The sequence below is a fragment of the Microcaecilia unicolor genome, chromosome 5, assembly GCF_901765095.1.
Source record: "Microcaecilia unicolor chromosome 5, aMicUni1.1, whole genome shotgun sequence".
Taxonomy (NCBI): domain Eukaryota; kingdom Metazoa; phylum Chordata; class Amphibia; order Gymnophiona; family Siphonopidae; genus Microcaecilia; species Microcaecilia unicolor.
In genome coordinates this window covers 218,698,960-218,721,853 of record NC_044035.1, presented here as the reverse complement: position 1 = coordinate 218,721,853, position 22,894 = coordinate 218,698,960, and the positions used below count along the sequence as shown (strand labels likewise).

Genomic DNA, 22,894 nt, shown 5'->3' with positions numbered 1-22,894 from the left:
ACATTGGAAAGAATAATCCGAATCACAGTTACCTGATGCTAGGGTCCACCTTGGAGGGTCAGCACTCAAGAAAAAGATCTGGATGTCGTTGTTGATAATACACTGAAATCTGCTCAGTATGTGGCGGCAGCCAAAAAAGCAAATAGGATGCTAGGAATTATTAGGAAAGGGATTGTGAATAAGACTGAAAACATTATAATGCCTTTGGATCACTCCACGGTGTGTCCGCATTTTGAGTACTGTGTTCAGTTCTGGTCGCTGTATTCCAAAAAAGATATAGTGGAATTAGAAAAGATTCAAAGAAGAGTGACCAAAATGATAATATGAATGGAACTGCTCTCGTATGAGGAAAGGCTAAAGAGGTTACAGCTCTTCAGCATGGCAAAGAGACGGATGGTGGGAGATATGATTGAGGTCTACAAAATCCTGAGTGGTGTAGAACGAATAGAAGTAAATCAATTTTTTACTTGTTCCAAAACTACAAAGACTAGGGGACACTAATTATGTGGAAATACTTTTAAAACAAATAGGAGGAAATATTTTTTCACTCAATGAATAGTTAAGCTCTGGAACTCTTTGTTTGAGGATTTGGTAACAGTGGTTAGCGTATCTTGGTTTAAAAAAGGTTTGGACAAATACCTGGAAAAAAAGTCCATAGTCTGCTATTGAGGCAGACAGTCATTGTGAGCAACTGCTTGCCCTGGGATTTGTAGTATGGAGTGTAGTCACGATTTGGGTTTCTGCCAGGTACTTGTGACCTGGCTTGGCCACTGTTTGGAAAAAAGGATACTGGGCTAGATGGACCATTGGTCTGACCCAGTATGGCTACTCTTATGTTCTTGTGTGCTGGTGGGGACTTACATTTTTTTAGGGATTGATTCCGTGGGGACTTATTTTTCAGTGGGGTGCTCTGGGATTATGGGACTTTTCCTCCCAGGGATGGGTGTAAGCTGGGAGGTTGTAGGCTGGGATGCTCTTCTGGCTTTATTAAATATGTGCCTTGTGTTTGGGGTTATCACCTTTTTGTGCTGTGTCTTAACGCTACATGGAATGTAGGGGGTATCCACTCCCCTATAAGAGAGAGAAGTCTCCTTTCTGGAATTTCTCACTTACCATAAAGCTTTCATCACACAACAATCCTTTTATTGGATACATGACAATTTGGATTGCTCTCCAGTTTGGCTATTAATTGAAAAGGAATTTTTTTCCCTTTTTCTATTTCCATAACTATTACTACTCAAATTACCATCAAGGATGATACAAAATGATATATTATCCTCTGTTTCGCTAAATAATATAGCTGCTTCAGGGGAATCTTTCAAAATAACAGCAATTCCAAGCCTTTAAAATATCTCTGTCTCCAAATCTTACTGGAACAGAAAATGGCGGACAGCTTCTATTTACCCGCTGAATGTTTATATACTCAGCGTCTGACATCATCTCACACTTATCCAATCAAACGGATCAATGATCAAAGAAACGCTTTCCACTCAATTGCAACATTTAAGCCCTTGGGTATGACAGTATGTAGATCAAATATCCAGCGTTGCTCCCTTTGTCTTAAGATCCGTCTGATGTCTCCCTTCCTTTCAGTTATTCTCATTTGCTCCAATACAATGCATTTCAGATCTGCAAATTGATGTTGATACTTCATGCAGTGCGATACCATGGGTTCATAGGTTTTACCAGCTATATTATTTAGCGAAACAGGGTTTTCCTGTCGGGACTTTTTGAATGTCAAGAGCACATTGGATAAGGCTGGACTTTTCAAGAATTCATGTATTGAGATAAGTACTCTTGCCAAGCTTGAATATATATGTAAATTGTGTCTCCTATGCATCTGCTTGTTGGGATTCATAGTAAAGTTTATGAGAAATTTAGTATGTGGAGTTTTTTTTTGAAGACCTATGACTGATAAGGCTTCCTCATTACACAAAAGGCTTGCCCTTTAAGAACGAGGAGTAGCCGAATGACCTGAGGTCTTTTTTTCTCCACTTTCTTGTGTTATCTACCAGTGTGTCCCTCAAACACGTTGCATAATAGGTAGGATAGTGAAATATTATTGATTGTAGATCCTACTCATTCCGGATAATTACAGTGCAAAGTTTGTATCCCAATGTATTAGGGGGTCTGAGTTGATTTCAGATAGCTATTGAATAACACATATATTTTTACTGAATTTGATTTATAACACATCACTTAATTTAGTGATTCATTCTGACTTAAATTTAGAGACTTATTTATAGAGAGTATTATATGATGTATAGAGCTCTCGGCTAGACTCACTGAAATCTGCGCTTGGCTATGGCGACAGCCTATACTGAACACTCTCTTTGGCTCTTTATTAGAAGGTACTGTTATTTGATGTGCATGTGTGTTTTCGAAAGATATCTGTTACATTGTTTTTATGGGATTGACTTTTTGGCGTGACATAGTAACATAGTAGATGACGGCAGAAAAAAGACCTACACGGTCCATCCGGTCTGCCCAACAAGATAACTCATATTTGCTGCTTTTTGTGTATACCCTACTTTGATTTGTACCTGTGCTCTTCAGGGCACAGACCGTATAAGTCTGCCCCGCACTATCCCCGCCTCCCAACCACCAGCCCCACCTCCCAACCACCGGCTCTGGCACAGACCGTATAAGTCTGCCCAGCACTATCCTCACCTCCCCACCACCAGCCCTGCCTCCCAACCACCGGCTCTGGCACAGACCGTACAAGTCTGTCCAGCACTATCCCCACCTCCCAACCACCAGTCCCGCTTCCCACCACCGGCTCTGGCACAGACCGTATAAGTCTGCCCAGCCCTATCCCCGCCTCCCAACCACCAGCCCCGCCTCCCGATCTTGACTAAGCTCCTGAGGATCCATTCCTTCGGCACAGGATTCCTTTATGCTTATCCCAAGCATGTTTGAATTCCGTTACCGTTTTCATTTCCACCACCTCCCGCGGGAGGGCATTCCAAGCATCCACTACTCTCTCCGTGAAAAAATACTTCCTGACATTTTTCTTGAGTCTGCCCCCCTTCAATCTCATTTCATGTCCTCTCGTTCTACCACCTTCCCATCTCCGTAAAAGGTTAGTTTGCGGATTAATACCTTTCAAATATTTGAACGTCTGTATCATATCACCCCTGTTTCTCCTTTCCTCCAGAGTATACATGTTTAGTTCAGCAAGTCTCTCCTCATACGTCTTGTAACGCAAATCCCATACCATTCTCATAGCTTTTCTTTGCACCGCTTCAATTCTTTTTACATCCTTAACAAGATACGGCCTCCAAAACTGAACACAATACTCCAGGTGGGGCCTCACCAACGACTTATACAGGGGCATCAACACCCCCTTTCTTCTGCTGGTCACACCTCTCTTTATACAGCCTAACAACCTTCTAGCTACTGCCACCGCCTTGTCACACTGTTTTGTCGCCTTCAAATCCTCAGATACTATCACCCCAAGATCCCTCTCTCCGCCCGTACCTATCAGACTCTCCCCGCCTAACACATACGTCTCCCGTGGATTTCTACTTCCTAAGTGCATCACTTTGCATTTCTTCACATTGAATTTTAATTGCCAAACCTTAGACCATTCTTCTAGCTTCCGTAGGTCCTTTTTCATGTTTTCCACTCCCTCCGGGGTATCCACTCTGTTACAGATCTTAGTATCATCCGCAAATAGGCAAACTTTACCTTCTAACCCTTCGGCAATGTCACTCACAAATATATTGAACAGAATCGGCCCCAGCACCGATCCTTGAGGCACTCCACTACTTACCTTTCGCTCCTCCGAGCGAATTCCATTCACCACCACCCTCTGGCGTCTGTCCGTCAACCAGTTCCTAATCTAGTTCACCACTTCGGGTCCTATCTTCAGCCCATCCAGTTTATTTAAGAGCCTCCTGTGGGGAACCGTGTCAAAAGCTTTGCTGAAATCTAAGTAGATTACGTCCATAGCTCGTCCCTGATTCAATTCTCCTGTCACCCAATCAAAGAACTCAATGAGGTTCATTTGGCACGATTTCCCTTTGGTAAATCCATGTTGTCTCGGATCTTGCAACTTATTGGCTTCCAGGAAATTCACTATCCTTTCCTTCAGCATCGCTTCCATTACTTTTCCAATAACCGAAGTGAAGCTTACCGGCCTGTAGTTTCCATTTTTCAGTTGTCTCTCCCCATGGATTCTAGTCAGTTTCAATATATATGATAGCATGGGTGAGTGTTGAAGTCCTGGACTTCTTGAAGGGCAATAAACAAAGAGTAGTGTGGCTTGAAGGACAAACATAAACCCTTCACTCAAGATAATAATTCAAACACAGCCATTCAGCCCTACCTTATGGGCTATAGAATAGTTGGAGCCCCTCATCTATTGCTGGCGGGATCTTGGAGCTTCCCTCATCTTCTCCCTGAGCTTCCCTTACTTCCACTTTCTCAAAGATTTTATCCTTCCTGATCTAGGCCACACCCTCCTGACTAGGCTTCCCCATCCTACCTCTGTTATGGTAGCCCAAGGAGGATGTGTCCTAAGGAGAACTAGGGTTCACCTAGCCCCTTCCTACAACAGGCTAGAAAAATGCTATTTATCAACTCTTGTAGCATGTAATACAAATAACTCACCGAAGGGTGGCCACCCACATGATGTCTCATAAGGCCTTGTAGAAGATTCTGTTCCAATGCCATATTCTGTGTTTCTGTAAGTTTTCTCAGTAGTGGGCTGAGAGCAATGCAATTCTCCCTAATCAACAGAAAAGACAACAAATGAAAATGAACTTCAGAGCTTTCTGGGGTAGCTGAATCCTGCATAAAATAAAATCGTACACAGACGGGAATTTAAAAAAAAAAAAAAAAACATTTACATGAATAAATGGCTATTTACCCAAATAAAAGTTTTTTTGAAAATTTCACACTCTTTATGGATAACTACACTTGTGTTGTTGCACAATAGCATAGCATTTATTCTTCTATTCCATGTATACCTAAAATCAGGTTCAAAGTGAATTACAATTTAAAGAGAATGGACAAAATTTCAAGAATTACAGAAAAAAAATTATAGAATTAAAACATTGCTTCCATTTAGATTTACTGACATTTGACACATTTTTGAAAAATACAATTTTTTAAAAAGATTTTCTAAATTTTCTGTAATCTGAAATTGATCTAAGCTGAGGTGGAGGAATTCTCCAAAGTTCTGTGGCCTAAAAAGAAAAAGAAGTTTTGAATAGTTTTGTTAGTTGTTTTTTTTTCCTCTACAGTTAGGGAAATTAAAGAAACTAACAAAACTCAATAAGTATGTCTTTGAGGGTAAAGGAAAGTAAAAAAGTTCATACGTATAAATTGATGCCTCACCTTGTAAATCTTAAAAAGAAAACCGTAGAACTTAACTAATATTCTCGCCTCAACTGGAAGCCAGTAAAGATGCATATAAAAAAGGAGAAATATGATCTGTTTTAGACACAGAAAATCAAATGAATAGCTGTATTTTATATTGTTTGAAGTTTGTTTTTGAATGGGTTTAGAACAATCTAAGAAAATAATATTACAATAATCAATTTGTAATAATAATGGGCCAATATTCAGCTAGTGGCAGATAGCACTTTTGCTGTCCGCTGCCAGTGTTAAACCCAGATATTCAATACCAGGCCGTTTCTGACAACCATTCAATATCTGGGTTTTTTTTTTTTTTTTTTAACCACTACAAAAGTTAACTGATTAACCCGTGTCGGGTCCTGTGGTTAAAGATCTCTTGATTGTTCCAATTCTGAACTCTTTTGTGCTTTTTTGTGTTGTCTTTGCTCGTTGTACTTACTGACCCTCTCTTTTTCTACCTGGTATATATAAGTGAGGGATGGCCTTCAGGAACTGGGATAAAATGTTGAGTTACTCAGAAGACCATCTATAGTGTCTCCTCCAAGAACCAGCAGTATTTGAAAATGAAGATGAAGATTGTCTGACAAATGGCACAACCTCATTGATTTGAAAAAGGAGGCCATAAGATTCCAATTATATTATGCTGCTCTTATACATTACTGTAGAGTCCAATGAATCCCTAGGGAGTTGAGAATCCAGAAGAAGCCTCAACTCTTTAGGGATGATAAAGTATTTGATAGGTGGTGTACAATTCTTAACAAGTGCTTGCTGGATCTTATGATCCTTTTGATAACATCTAAAGAAAAACTAGAAGTTATTAAAGATGATATTAATACTAGAGAGTCTGAAAGTGCAAGATCATAACTTTGAGACACACTTAATATCTTTGAACTCCAAACTGGAGAATTGTAAGAAAGATATAAAAAAATGAAATATGATAAATATAAACATGATGAGGAAGATTACAACAAAGGTAATATCTACTCCTGAGTGATACCTAGAAGACAGGCTCAAACCAGATGCAGGATTACACATAAAGACAAGAATATCCCAGAGAAAGAAGCTACGGATAAACAGGAGGGAACACCCAATACCACTTTATAAAGAGCCCAGAAAAGAACATGGAATGACTCCCTGCTCCACCCCTATCAATGATTCATCTGTTATTTATAGAAATATTGAAGGACCTTTGATTTTTTTTAGACAAGATTTGAGATACAGACCTGGCACTCCTCCAAGATGGCGGTTTGAACCTGTCGCTGGTCTCCATGCTCTTTACTTTTTTGGTCATGCCAAAATGCAGAGGGAAATCGGCTGCCGCGGTTCCCCCTTCCTGACCTACCTCTTTGTCGTTGGGTCCCTTGGATTCTTTTGTGCAGAGACCCGGAGTTCCAGGAGGGTCGGAGAGCGGCACGCTAGCAGCACCTGGAACGAGTAGAGGATCTGGGACGCCGCTTGTGCTGGACGTCACACTAAGCCCAGGAGGGTCGGAGAGCGGCACGCTAGCGGCGCCTGGAATGGAGGATCTGGGACGCCGCTTGTGCTGGACGTCACACTAAGCCTCGATCAACGAGCTCTCCCCCGCCCCCCAGGGCGTTACTTCTCCAGCGGCGGCAGCGGCTCCTCTGCAAGCAGGAAGTAATGCTGCAAAGGAGCCTCAGGGGAAAATTGAAGCTTTGCTGGAGAGCAAAGGAGCTGAGGATTTCCACAGCTCCCATTCAGCCCTGGAGACTGTTACCTCAATTGCGGGAGATCCTTTGATGGCAGAAAGCATGCAGGGATCTGAGTACTTTGAATGAGGGGGTACAGATATTAAACAAACACTTTTGCTTTTTTTGAGGAGAGACCAGCGGAGGTAATCCTGGAGAATTTATGGGTCTTAATTGTTAATCTAGGCAAGGCTTTATGTCCACAAATTCAAGTATTAGAGACCCGAATAAAAAAATTAGAAGGAACAGCTGAAAGCAGAAACTGAAAGGAAGGATATATCGATGAAAATTAAAAATCAGCTGGAATCCTCTGAGAAAATGCAAGAAACTCAAATAACGATTATTAAAGACCTTACTAACATGAGGAGGAAAATTGAAGCTTTAGAAAATTCCCAGAGGTCTAATAATTTAAGATTTTTGAATTTCCCTAGGGCAGTAACAATTGCCCCAAGGGAAATGTTAAAAAGGTATTTAAAAGAGACTCTTGGGATCCCAGACGATTCTATTCCACTGTTTGTTCAAGTTTATTATTTACCAAGTGGGATAACAGGGGCCTCTTATTCTATACAACAACCGGATCAGCCATTAGATGTCTCAGCGATATTAGAAACCTCAACTGTGGATCTTGTAACACCAGCAACTCTATTGGCAACTGCTGCTCTAACTCCAGACAAAATTTGGATTATGAAAATGTTCTTTAAAAATAGAGACAAAGAATTTATGGGTCTCAAAATACGTATATTTCCTGATTCCTTAATCTTCATTTCCCCAACTGCAAAGGTCTGAAATACAAATTAACACACGCCTCCACCTTCTCATATATGAGCACGCAACTCTGGAACGCGCTACCACGCTATTTGAAGGCAACCTATGAACTGACTAACTTCCGTAAACTACTAAAGACTCATCTCTTTGAAAAGATATACCACAAAGAATAAAATATGTAATATCTCCAAATACACCTACAAACGTTGTAACACGTCCATTGTTTCACAATGTCTCTTTTACACCAGTATATTCTATTCCTAATGTCTGATAATGTCTTCTGTAATACTACTATCTCGTATTCCTAATGTCTGTCAATGTCTTCTGTAATGCCACTATCTTGTACTTCATGACCATGTAACCCAAAATCGTTCTGTAAAACCAAATGTATATCTCTTGCTATTTCCATTATCCATGATATATTGTAAGTCACATTGAGCCTGCAAAGAGGTGGGAAAACGTGGGATACAAATACAATAAATAAATAAATGTCTCCAAGGAGACTCAAAAAAAGCATAGACAATTTTTGTTATTAAAACCAGGTGTGCTCCAGCTGGGAGCTACCTTCTATCTACGCTACACTTATAAATGTATTATCTGTTACCAGTCGGTCAAGTATGTGTTTTTCGAATCTTCACAACTTACAGATTTTCTTGTAACCAAAGGATCTATAGGATGATATATGTTAAGATTAATATTAACATATAAGAGCTTAATATGAGTAATGGAACTTTTTGTTAGACAGGCTCAATAATTTTCCTTAAATTTCTTTTGTTGTATAAATCCACATTGTTAATCTTGGATCACCAATTGAGGACTTGAGTGTACCTATTCTGATTTTTGATTATCCCAATTTCTTTTTTTTTTTTTTTTAATAAATTTCTAGATGTGGTACCTTTTCTGTTCAAGTGTAATACTTGGTAATTCTGTTCAGGAATTAGTAAAAAAACTTAAGATTGTACATTTATTTTGCTGATCAAATTTTACCAAATTTTGACAGCTCTTTGGTCAAACGTAAGTCTAGTTGGGTACCACCTGGCCCAACTGACCTTCTGATCACAACATTACACTAATGTGTATTGAGAGACATAACTTAATAAGAAAATAAGGATATTCTTCAACTTATCAAAAGAAGAAAATCTAAGCTAGCTATCAGAAACCTAAAGGAAAATAGAAACATCACAATAAAACCTACTGACAAAGGGGGAGGTATAGTCATTCTATATAAAAGCAGTACATCAACAGTTATCTGATGAGACTTTTTACTGTGTACTGGATGAGGGATTTGTGGATCAATTTTTGGGTCAATTTTGGTTACGATTCTGTTTTTTTGATATCAAAGGACTTCCTTTTAACAGACCATCCAGTAACACAAACAATATACATGTTAACAAAGATCCACAAATCCCTCAGAGATCCCCCAGGACAACCTATAGAGTCTGCTATAGGTTCTCTACTTGAACCGATTTCAGTTTTTTTGTTAATACATTCTTGAGGCCTTTCATTCCTCTGGTAAAATCCTATATTCGTGACTCCTCTCTTGTCATTAATTTGTTAAATGAATTTCATGGAAATTTAACAGACATCATTCTGGTTAGCTTCAATTTGGAAGCACTGTATACCAACTTACCTGAAGAACAGGCTCTAAGAATATTAACAGATGTTCTGAATGATAGCTCTGACAATATTAGAGTTCCTATTGTATTTATTATTATACAGTTAGCTTCATTAGCACTTAACGAAAAGATTTTCTGCTTCCAAGGCAGATTTTACAAGCAAACAAAAGGCACAGCAATGGGAGCCACAATGGCCCCTAACATTGCTATGTGGCTTTTTTAAAATATTAATTACTAGAATCTCATCTGTACCAAGAAGAGCTCAGATTCTGAAGGAGATATATAGGTGATGTGCTGATGTAGAGAGGAAATATTGACAAATTACATGAATTTTATTCCTGGTTAAACTCACTTGATGAGAATTTGTGATTTACTATGCATTATGATGACGCTCAGATCCCTTTTCTTGATATTGTGATCAAGAAGAGTACATCTGGATTTACTACAACTGTTTACAGAAAATCTATGAACAGGAATCACTTTCTATATTTTGAGAGCTTCCACAACCGTAATTTGAAAGAAAACCTCCCCTACTCTCAATTCCTTTAAGAAGACTGTGAAGTGACCACATCGAGTTCAATAAACAGGTGATGTCTATGGCCAAAATGTTTAGAGATAGAGGGTTCCCTTTATACTTTATCAAAAGTATAGAGAAGGCTAGGGATGCTGATAGGGAAAGTCTGTTGCCAATGTACGTAGATCGACCTAAGCCAGACACTGTTTGCAATCTAAGACTCAAATCCTCTGTCCATGTGATCTATGTGGGCAAAACTATCAGAAAGGTTAAAACAAGAATGACTAAGCACAGAAGCAATATCAAGAGAGGCAGCATAGCAGTCCCTTTGGTACAGCATTGTATTGATTATTCACACAGTTTTTCTGATCTCAAGTTTCTAGTGTTGAAGAAAGTCCAATTATCATGGCATGGAGGCAACATTAACAATATTTTACTGAGACAAGAACAGCCATATATCTGTGAGTTAAATACCATCTCCCCTGCAGGTCTGAATGCAGAATTAGATTTATCTGTGTTCCTATAAAACTATAAGCATAATCTTTGTTATTATATACAAAAATATCAGCAGGAATTGATCGTATCTTCCAAAGTGTGTGTATGTATGTATATATACATTTTTATAAAGGTCTTTTGTTATTTTTCTGTTCATTTTCTTTGTGACAAGACTATCAATGTTCATATAGGGTAGGTATTTTAATTTTAACTACACATTAAAGACTTCATGTGGGTTATGTTGGATTACTTTTATAATCTAAGATATTCTTTGTGCATGTATTAAGTTTTTGGAGAGACAATTATGTCCTATTTTTATTATCACTTAAGTCTCTGGACATTTGAATGCACGTAATACAAGACATTTCTGAATTTTGTAGTCAAGTCCATATTAACGGAGAATGGTTAATTCTTATTTTAAAGTTCAAGTTCAGTATTATATTGTTTCAATTCAATTGCTGCTTTGATTTAGTGTGAAGTTGAACTTGCTGTATATTGAATTTTGCTGAATTATTTTTACATTGTTTAAAGTTGTCTTTTAAAAAAATCTGCCTGAATGCCATCTTAACAGTTATTTTCAAGTCAGCCTGCCGGCAATCACATTAGTTTTTTGTTTCACCATTTTTCCTGCGCATTTTTTGGTGACATCATCCACCAGTGGAGCAGCCCATAGGGAACATTATATCAGCTGCTTTTTTACACAATTTGTTCTTTTTAGTGGTATTCACTAATGAACACAGACACGGTGCTCCAAAACGTGTTTCTAAGCTATGCCTGACTGGACTTTATGGTAAGCTGAATCGGTTTACACTAGTTTTATTCTCGGGCGGTTCATGTTTACAAATGCAGCACTGACTACAGAAGCCAAGTTACACTCTTGTACCCTGAGGCTCTCTCTTGGTAAGAGGGGTTTCATTTCACAAGATACAGCTGTTTGCATATAAGCTTTTGTGTTTTCACATGTTGCTTACCTGAGGAAGCATAGCCTGTTTGTTACAAAATTTATTGACATTTTTAACAAAACCATTTCTGACTAGACTGTTTCTTTGTGAAATACAGATTTAGTTATATGGAACTACACTATCCCCCTGTTTACTAAGCCATGCTAGCAGCTGCCGTGTGCTAATCCCGACACAGCCCATTCACTTTGAATGGGCTGTTTCAGCACTGTTGTGCAGCTTAGGAAACAGGGGGGTATAAGTCTTCCCATCTTTTGTTTTATTTATTTAGAGACATCCTGTTTTTCTAAGTGTTTTTTAAAGTCTGTCTAAGCTTTTAGATTGAGGTAATTCAATTTAGTAATGGTTTTAGCCTCTGCATGTTCATTAAATTCATTTACATTATGATGGTTTACATTTAAGCATTAATTTTTTTTTTTGTTAATGTTTAGTTACTGTTTTAATTCCTCACCCTCAATAACATATCTGTTCACATTGTTTTTAGCTTTCTTATATGAAGATAAATTATATTTGTGATTCATATGAGCAATACCAACTCCAATTGGTAAGACAGGCAGATTTTATCTTTAATTTTGATGCTCTTTTGATGTCACTTATGATGAACTTATGAAACTCACATTGGTTCTGTTATGTATTCATTTGCACATTTTACTCTGTATGAATTATTATCTTTATTTATGCAGCATATATAGCTTCTTATTTTGTAACACAACTCATTTTTTTGACACAGTGCATTAGTTCTGCGCACTCTCTTTGGAACACAGTACTGAGTACAAGTATTCATGATATTTATGTGATTTTTTACTTTTTAGATATAACTTTCCATTTTTAATGTATATTCTTTACTCTTTAATTCCATCAGCTCATCATATGTTTTTATGTAATACATTTTTAATATGGACAGTAGCTTATTATTTTATTAACTAGTAAAACAGGCCCGTTTCTGACGCAAATGAAACGGGCATTAGCAAGGTTGTCCTCAGAGTGTGTATGTTTGAGAGAGTGTGTGTGAGACAGACTGTGTGAGAGAGAGAGAGTCAATGTGCGAGTGTGTGTGTGTGACAGAGAGAGTGAGACTGGGTGCGAGTGTGTGTGTGAGAATGAGAATGTGTGTCATGGGCCCCCCTCCCTCCAAGTTCCAGGGTCGTCCCCCTCCCTCCCTCCGAGTTGCAGGGTCGCCCCCCCCTCTGAGTTGCAGGGTGCCCCCCCTCCGAGTTCCAGGGTCGCCCCCCTTCCTCTGTCCGAGTTCCAGGGTGGCCCCCCCTTCCTCCCTCTGATTTCCAGGGTCACCCCCCCTTCCTCCCTCCGAGTTCCAGGGTCACCCCTCCTCCCTCCCTCCGAGTTCCAGGGTCATCCCTCCAAGTTGCAGGGTCGCCCCCCTTCCTCCCTCCAAGTTGCAGGGTCATCCCCCCTTCCTCCCTCCGGGTTGCAGGGTCGCCCCCCTCCCTCCGGGTTGCAGGGTCACCCCTCCTTTCCTCCCTCCAAGTTCCAGGGTCACCCCCCCTTCCTCCCTCCAAGTTCCAGGGTCGGTCGCACCCCCCCCCCCCCCTCCCTCCAAGTTCCAGGGTCGCGTCCCTCCCTCCCTCCAAGTTCCAGGGTCACCGCGCCCCTCCCACCCCTCCCCGCTCCCTCCCCCTCCCTCCGAGTTTCAGGGTCCCCCTCCCTCCCTCCCAGTTCTAGGGTCGTCGTCCCTCCCTTCCTCTCTCCCTCCCAGTTCCAGCCGCCCTCGCTCCAAGTTTTAAAAATCATCTTCACAGGAAAGCAGCATTTAAAGACGTGCAGCCTCGGTCCTTCTCTCTGTGTTAGCTCTGGTCCCGCCCTCATTGCGGAAAGAGGAAATGATGGCAGGACCAGAGCTAACAGAAAGAGAAGGGCCAAGCCTGCACGCCTGATGGCGGCGACCTGGGGGGCGTGGTGTTGCGGCGAGGGCGGCAGGGGCGGGGCCTCGTGCAGTAGGTCAGTGCTGCGGCTGACGTTCCCGGAACTACGTGACGTTCAGTAGCCTTACAACAGAGCAGCGCACGAATGCCTCAGCCAGACAGCCATGCAGTCAGCTTCAGAACGTTGGAGGTGCGTTTTATTAGATAGGATATATACATTATTTGATTTATTTTTATAATGTATTTTTATGTTTCCTTTGTTAGACCCCTCATGTAGGCATTTATATGCTGAAACACGGTCCATGTTGTGTCCTTTTATTAAAGATCTCTTGATTGTTCCAGTCCTGAAGGCCTTTTTATATTTTTTTGTGTTATCTTTGTTCGTTGTACTTCTTGACCTTCTCTTCTGCTACCTAAAAATTCACGTAACCAATTTAAACAGTTCCAGATATCCCAATTCCATCCAGTGAAGGATATAGGAGATCAAATGCTGAGGTCAAGTTGCATTAGCAAAACTTTCTCACCCACTCCCCTATAATTTTATCTAGCAAAGATCCTACAATCGTCTGTTTGGAACAGAACGCAGATTGCGAACTGTGTAGCATATCATAGTGATCTAGGAACTGCATCAGTTGAGATACACCCTTTGCACTTGCATGCGAGAGAAGTTAGGCACATTGTTTATAGAATAGGGGCGTAAGTCTGTTATGCACATAATGTGAAATTAGCACCAACTAGCTTTTGTTAACACCAATTATTTACCACCAATTAATTATGTTATATGCGTAACTGACCTTATGCTATAACTGCACACCCAATCATGAGCCAAATGTTGGGTGCCATTTATAGAATTTTGGTGTAGATGACTAAGTATTACTCCCATATTGTACCTAGATTTTCAGAAGGCATGTGACAAAGCCCCTTTTGAGAAACTCCTCAGGAAATTTTAATTTTATTTTATTGCTTTTTACCATTTTAAACAGTGACATCTAAACTGTACAATTTTCACAGGTCTGCACGTCTTATAAATACTATACACAGACAGGTCCTCAGGAAATTTGTGGGACAGGATATCATGTTCTATTGAGGACTGAGAACCAGTTAACGTATGCACAAAATACAACTACATGGTCACTTTTCCCAATGGAGAAAGGTTAGGCACTAGGAACAGGCAAACTAGGCAGCTGCATAGGGTAGCACAATTTTAGGGGGTAACAATCTCTCCCACTCTCTCCTGTCTGTAGTCCAGCAACCCTCTGCCCATCCTCCTGCTCACAGTCTGGCATCTCTCCTTTTCACGATCCAGTAAGTCCCCCCTTTCACCTCGGTGTACCTCCAATCTTGTTTATTTCTAAATATCACCAACACTGGCAGGCAGTGATTCATAAATGCTGCCTGCAGGCACCCCAGAGAAGTTCCCTCTTACATCTTTTGCCCTGCCAGAAACAGGAAGTGGAACCAATGGAAGGGTCTGGAGAAGCTGCAGGCAGGCCGGCCGGCCTTCCCTCTGTGTCCCACCCTCACGGAAATAGGAAGTTACATCAAAGGGCGGGACACAGTGAGGGAAGGCCGGCCGACCAGGAGCGTAGCCACGGGCGGGCCTGGATGGGTCCAGGCCCAGCCACTTTCCCTCCAGGCCCGCCCGCCCACCCAACATCCTTTGCTGCTGTCACTGCCTTTTCCCGCGGCTCCGGGTACGGCAATCCAGGAGGCAGCGTTCAGCGTTGCCTAACTGCTCTGAAATAATTCTTCTTCTCCCAGGCTTCGCTGCATCGGTTTTTTCGCCCGTCGCACAGCGCTGCCATTCTCACAGGCAGCTCTGCTCCCCCCTCCCATGTCCATCTGGCCCTACGTAAACAGGAAGTGCATACAGAGGGGCGACGGGCGAAAAAACGATGCAGCGGAGCCTGGGAGAAGAAGAATTATTTCAGAGCAGTTAGGCAACGCTGAACGCTGCCTCCTGGATGGCCATACCTGGAACCGCGGGAAAAGGCAGCAACAGCAGCAAAGGATGTTGGGTGGGCGAGCCTGGAGGGAAAGTGGCTGAGAGCTGCTGGACATGATGGGAGGGAGAGGAGGAAGGGGCTGGAGAGCTTCTGGACATGGGAGGGAGAGTAGGAAGGGGCTGGAGATCTACTGGACAAGGGAGGAAGAGGAAGAAGGGACAGAGTTGCTGGACATGGGAGGGAGAGTAGGAAAGGGCTGGAGATCTGCTGGACAAGGGAGGAAGAGGAAGAAGGGACTGGAGGGAAGGGGCAGAGCTGCTGGACAAGGAGGAGGGGACTAGATGGAAGAGAGAGAGCTGCTGGACAGGAGGGAGAGGAGGAAGGGGCTGGAGATCTGCTGGACAAAGGAGGAAGAAGGGACTGGAGGGAAGGGAGAGAGCTGCTGGACATGGAAGGAAGAGGAGGAGGGGACTGGATGGAAGGGAGAGAGCTGCTGGATGTGGGAGGAGGAAGCGGGGGCTGGAGAGAAAGAGCAGTTGGATGTGGGAGGAAGAGGAGGAGGGGATCTGGATGGAAGGGAGAGAGTTGCTGGACGTGGGAGAAGGGGAAGGAAAACTGGAGGGAAGGGAGAGAACTGCTGGTACAGCACAAAGAGGGAGGGAAGGGAAACAGAGATACCAGACCACAGGAGATGAAGGAAAAGGGAACAAATACTAAACCTACAGCGTGAGGGAGGAAGGAAAGGAGGGTGGGCAGGCAGGGAATCAAGCAACCAAACCAGGTGCTGGAAAGGAGAGGGAGTGAGAGGGAGAGAAGCTGGATGGGGTAGGGTCAGAGAGGGTAGAGATATAATGGCACTGGGGACAAAGAGAGGGGAGAAGCTGGACAGAGAAATATAGGAACACAGAGTAAGGGAGATACTAAACATGGAGGAAGATAGAGGTACAGAGATGGAAGAAGATGGATAGTGGACATGGAGAGTAGAAATATCAAATGGACAGGAGACCTTGCTGAGTGAGTTAAGAGAAGACACAAGGATGTAGAAACCAGAGCCTGGGACCAACATGACTTTGAAAAATAAAATGAGCAGACAACTAAAGGTAGAAAAAAGAATTTTATTTTTCTATGTTGTGATTAGAATATGTCAGATTTGAAATGTACATCCTGCCAGAGCTGGTGTTAGAATATGGCTGGGGCCCAAGGCAGATATTTAGGAGGGGACCCCAAAGCTTACTAACACTAACAGGATGCACCTTCTTCAGCTTCCAGCTGGCCTGGGGTTCTCTCTGGCTAGGGGGGCAAACCCAGTTCCTGTCTCTTGCATGTGCTATCATATTTTGCACAGTATAGGAGAAAATGTATCTCTTTGTATTTCTCTGTGCTGTGCTAAATGCAAGGTCTGGGCTCTTGGGATTTTGATTTAATTTGTTTATGGTTTGTGGTAACTTATTCTGTATATGGCATTTGTGTTCTGTGTGTGTGACCAAAGTATTCTGTTAGCATCAATTTTCTATGTAGTATTCTATAGTACTTTGGCTTGTTCAGTTTTCTTCATAGTTGTATTGATATTTTAGGGCCCCACTGTAATATTTAGGGTACATTTGGGGGAAGCATATGTGTGTTGGCGGACCGTGGCTCAGTGGAGGATGAAGAGTGCACCCTCTTATATTTCCCCCAGCTCTCAATGTGGCCTGCAGCCACTGAGGCCAGCACTGCTACTCCCATTGAAGTTATTGGGAGTGGGGTAGGTGTGTGGTAGGAGTAGGGGCGTGGGCAGGGCATATCAGGTGGCAGGTGTTTCTCTAGTGCCTATCCATCCAACCTGTTGGCCCACCCAAAAATTGCCTTCTGGCTGCGCCACTGCGGCCGACGAGGCAATTTTTCTTCCTTTACACGCAGAGCAGACTCGAGGCGCTGTGCCGCCGCGTCATAGATTTTTTTAAAGGCTGGGTCAGGTGCCGGGTGGCAGGTGAAGAGGGTCATCTGGCGACAGAGCTGGTAGGCAGGGGGGGACTGGGGTGCCAGCGGAGCACCCCCCCCACCCGCTGACACCCAGGGCGGACCACCCCCACCGCCCCGCCTTTGGTACGCCACTGAGCAGCAATATTCCATGCTACAAATCCCAGGGCAAGCAGTTGCTTCCCCATGTCTGTCAATAGTAGACTATGGACTTTTCCTCCAGGAACTTATCCAAACCTTTTTTAAAGGAGTGGCCTAGTGGTTAGGGTGGTTAGGGTGGTGGACTTTGGTCCTGGGGAACTGAGGAACTGAGTTCGACTCCCGGCACAGGCAGCTCCTTGTGACTCTGGGCAAGTCACTTAACCCTCCATTGCCTGCCGCATTGAGCCTGCCATGAGTGGGAAAAAGTGCGGGGTACAAATGTAACAAAAATAAATATACACTAACCACTGTTACCACATCCTCTGGCAAAGAGTTACAGAGCTTAACTATTCATTGAGTGAAACAAATAATTTCCTCCTATTTGTTTTAAAAGTATTTCCATGTAATTTCCTTGACTGCCCCTAGTCTTTGCACTTTTGGAACGAGTAAAAAAATGGATTTACTTCTACTCGTTCTACATCACTCAGGATTTTGAAGACCCCAATAATATCTCCACTCATCCATCTCGTTTCCAAGCTGAAGAGCCCTAACCTCTTTAACCTTTCCTCATATGAAAAAAGAGTTCCACCCCCCTTTATCATTTTGGTCACTCTTATTTGAACCTTTTCTATTTCCGCTATATCTTTTTTGAGATATGGTGACCACAACTGAACACAGTACTGAAGGTGCGGTAACACCATGGAGCGATACAGAGACATTATAGTATTTTTGGTCTTATTCACCATCCCTTTCCTAATAATTCCTAGAATCCTGTTTGCTTTTTTGGCCACTGCTGCAGATTGAGCAGAAGAGTTCAGCGTATTATCAACAATGGCACCTAAATATTTTTATTGAGTGCTGATCCCCAAGGTGAACCCTAGCATCAGGTAACTATGATTCAGATTAATCTTTCCAATGTGCATCATCTTCCATTTGTCCATAATAAATGTCATCTGCCATTTGGATGCCGAGTCTTCCAATTTCCTATGGTCTTCCTTCAATATTTCACAGTCTGCACGTGTTTTAATAACCTTGAATAGTTTTGTGTCATCTGCAAATTTAATCACCTCACTCATCATTCCAATTTCCATATCATTTATAAATACACTAAATAGCATCGGCCCCAGTACTGATCCATACGGTACTCCACTGTTCACCCTCTTCCATTGAGAGAAATGACCATTTAATCCTACCCTCTGTTTTCTGTCCAATAACCAATTCCTAATCCACACCAGAACCTTGCCTCCTATCCCATGACTCTTTAATTTTTCCAGGAGTCTCTCATAAAGAACTTTATTAAAAGCTTTCTGAAAATCTCGATACACTACATCAACCGGCCCACCTTTATCCACATGTTTATTAACACTTTCAAAGAAATTAAGCAAAGTGGTGAGGCAAGACTTCCTTTGGCTGAACCCATGCTGACTCTGTCCCATTAAAGCATGTTTGTCTGTATGTTCTGTAATTTTATTCTTTTTAATAGTTTCCACTATTTTGCCCCCAATGGTCCTTGACCCCTCCCAACCCCCAAAAATATGGATAGAAAAATTACTCACCAGCCTCTATAACAGGTCTATCAGAGCAGCATGCAGGTCCCTGGAGTAGCAGAGTGGTCGTGCAGTGCACTCTAGACAGGTGGACCCAGGCCTATACCTCCCTCTACCCATTACATTTGTGGTGAAAAGTGTCAGCCATCCCAAAACTCACCCAAACCCTCCTGTACCCACATATAGGTGCCCCCTTCACCCATAAGGGCTATTGTAGTGGTGTGTAGTTGGGGGCAGTGGGTTTTGGGAGAGTTTAGGAGGGCTCAGAATACATGATAATGGGTTAATGGTGATATTTGTACCTGGGAGCATTTATATGAAGCCCAAAGCAGTAGCCTCTAGGGTGATATGTCTGTGGGACCAGTCTACTAAAATACTGGCCCTCCTACATCCTAAATGCTAGATTTCATGTTTTTAACTTGTGCAGTTTATTTTCTAAAACAGCCAAAAAAGGTAAACACACAAAGTCTTGTTCGAAATGGTATTTTCGAAGAAAAAAAAAAGACAGACATTTTTCTTTTTAAATAGGTATATTTCCTAGTCAGATTTGGTATGTTTAGTACAAAATGTCCATAGTCTGATTTAGACGCACTATCGAAAATGCTCCTCCACGTACTGTACCTGAATATAACTTGCTTTCAGCTACAACTGAACCACTGCTTTTGACTCCTAACTCACTTGTCCTGTCCTTTATCCTCACCTCTTTATTCCCTTACCCTTAATTGTTCTGTCTGTATTCCACCACCTCACCATCTCTCCTAGCTCTCAACCTTCAACACTTCCTTCCTGCCATTAGCCCATCCACATTCCTACTAAGCTCATCCCGTCTTCGTCGCCTTCGTCGCCCTACCTCCCCCACCCTCCTCCGCTCTCTCTTGCTCCTTCTCCTACTATCCGCCAGAGACATCAATCCCAATCCAGGCCCCCCACACATGCCCTCGTCTTATCTATGCAAACACTTCCGAGATATCTCCAATCTCATTTCTGTTCCCTGCTTTCCCCCTTCTTCCCTCCCCTTCTCGTGCGCCCTGTAGAATGCCCGCTCCATGTGCAACAAACTTTCCTTCACCCACAAGCTCATCTCCCGCTCCCTTCATCTGCTCGCCCTAACTGAAACCTGGCTCACCCCCAATGACTCGGCCTCAGTCACGGCCCTATGCCATGGAGGTTATCTTTTCTCCCACACTCCCCGCCCAGTCGGCCGCGGAGGAGGTGTCGGGTTACTACTCTCACCCGCCTGTAGTTTTCAACCCCTCCTCCTACCGCAATCTCACTGCTTCTCATCCTTTGAAGTTCACTCCATCCGTCTATTCTACCCGCTGCCACTCAGAATTGCAGTCATTTACCGCCCCCCTGATAAATCTCTCTCTTCCTTCCTCACTGACTTCGATGCCTGGCTTTCTGTTTTTCTTGATCCCTCATCTCCATCCCTCATTCTCAGAGACTTTTTTTTTTTTAATTTATGTATTATTAATATTATCCAATATTTTACAAGACAATCCTCTTGTTCAGGAAAAGTATGTAAAAATAATAAAACACACAGGAAAAAAAAAGGTGAAGGTTAAGCTTCATATTAACAGGAAAACTATACTCAAGTCCATACATGTGATCCAAGATTTCAGGAAAATACTAGAGACAAATTATCTAAAGGTTAATCAGAAAAAAGAAATTATACAAATACTGTTAAGTAGAGCAAACACTTGTAATTAACGCTTATCCATTTTCACTGAGGTTATGAGTGAAGATACATGAGACGGCTCTGTAAATACATATTTTTTTTCCTTAAACCTTATTATACACTTGCAGGGGTATCTTAAAAAGAAGGTACCCCCCAAGTGTAAAACTTCAGGCCTAAGGAGCAGGAATTGTTTCCTTCGTCGTCGTGTCTCCTTGGAGACATCAGGAAAAAGTAAAACTTTTAAACCCAAAAAGGGTTTATCTTTATTTCGGAAAAACAGACGAAAGATCCAATTCTTGTCTGGTAATAGTGCAACTGTAGCCACCAATGTAGCTGCAGTTGCTAATTCGGTATCAGAAGTCTCAAGCAAGAGAGAGACATTTATCGGAGCTTCAGGTTGAGAGGTTCCTTTCCCAGGGATATAGTAAACCATAGTCATTGGTGGTAAGTTCTGTTCAGGAATTAGTAAATTTTCACGCATATAGCGTTTCAACATATCCATAGGAGCAACATTTTGAAGTCTAGGAAAGTTGACAAATCTTAGGTTATGATTTTTAGTGTAATTATCAAAGGTTTCCATTTTATCTCTAAGACTCATCAAATCTTTCATCATAATAGGTTGTACCGTTTCAAGCTTCATAATTCTCTGATCCAAGTTTTCCCTGCGATCTCAAATATCGATCCATCGGACCAGGTAATGAGGGAGTTAGCGGGGAAGCCCTACCCGCTAGTCTCCCTCTTCGTTTCGGCATTTCTTTTTTTTTTTAGGAGCGTGAGTCGCAGCAACATAACAGCTTGCGGCCATCTTGGATATTCTCGGAGACTTTAACATACACGCTGATGACCCATCCGACTCTCACGCTTCTCAGTTCCTCACTCTAACATCTTCCTTCAACCTCCAGCTGTGCTCCACCACCCCTACTCACCAAAATGGCCATTGTCTTGAAGTCGTCCTCTCCATTTCCGGCTCACCCTCCAATTTCCACGCCTCAGCTCTTCCTCTTTCTGATCATCACCTGATCACCTTCACACTTCTTCACCCCCCCCAGCCCCGCCCAACATTAACCACTACTTCCAGGAATCTCCAGGCTATTGACCCTCCCACCTTATCCTCTAGTATTTCTAATCTCCTCCCCTCCATCATGTCCTCCGAGTTTGTCGATGAGGCTGTCTCCGCTTACAATGCCACTCTCTCCTCTGCTCTGGACACCCTCGCACCATCCATCTTCCGTCCCACAAGGTGTACTAATCCCCAGCCCTGGTTGACCCCTTGCATCCGTTACCTTCGCTCCTGCGCCCGATCTGCTGAACGCCTCTGGAGGAAATCTCGCAGCTATTCAGATTTCCTTCATTACAAATTCATGCTGTCCTCCTTCCAGTCCTCCCTATTCCTTGCCAAACAGGACTACTACACCCAATTGACCAATTCTCTCAGCTCCAAAACTCGTCGTCTCTTCGCCACCCTTAACTCCCTCCTCAAAATGCCCTCCACTCCCACCCACCCCTCACTCTCTCCTCAATCACTGGCTGACTACTTCCACGATAAGGTGCAAAAGATCAACCTTGAATTCACTACCAAGCCACCTCATCCCCTTCACCCTTCAACCCTCTCCCTCAACCAACCAACCAACTCTTTCTCCTCCTTTCCTGATATCACCGAGGAGGAAACCGCCCGCCTTCTTTCCTCCTCGAAATGCACAACTTGTTCCTCTGATCCCATCCCCACCAACTTACTTAACACCATCTCTCATACTGTCACCCCCTCCATCTGTCATATCCTCAACCTCTCTCTCTCCACTGCAACTGTCCCTGACACCTTCAAGCACGTCGTAGTCACACCTCTCCTCAAAAAACCATCTCTTGACCCTACCTGTCCCTCCAACTACCGCCCCATCTCCCTCCTACCCTTCCTCTCTAAAATACTTGAGCGCGCCATTCACAGCCGCTGCCTTGATTTTCTCTCCTCTCAGGCCATCCTCGATCCGCTTCAATCCAGTTTTCGCCCTCTACACTCGACAGAAACAGCACTCTCTAAAGTCTGTAATGACCTGTTCCTTGCCAAATCCAGAGGCTACTACTCCATCCTCATCCTCCTCGATCTACCCGCTGCTTTTGACATGGTCAATCATGATTTACTTCTTGCCACACTGTCCTCATTTGGGTTCCAGGGCTCTGTCCTCTCCTGGTTCTCCTCCTATCTCTCCCACCGCACCTTCAGAGTACACTCTCATGGATCTTCCTCCACCCCATCTCGCTCTCTGTTGGAGTTCCCCAGGTATCTGTCCTTGGACCCCTTCTTTTTTCAATCTACACCTCTTCCC

The 22,894-nt window shown here is 42.8% G+C and overlaps 1 protein-coding gene across 2 annotated transcripts in view; it reads right to left on the bottom strand.

The window, feature by feature from the left end:
* Nucleotides 1–22,894, bottom strand: part of SLC37A1 (solute carrier family 37 member 1) — a 260,315-nt gene that overhangs the window by 174,133 nt on the left and 63,288 nt on the right. For both annotated transcript variants that reach the window (XM_030203782.1, XM_030203783.1), the window contains exon 4: nucleotides 4,615–4,732. In XM_030203782.1, the coding sequence (XP_030059642.1) occupies nucleotides 4,615–4,732 (118 nt within the window). The remainder of the gene's footprint in view (nucleotides 1–4,614; nucleotides 4,733–22,894) is intronic.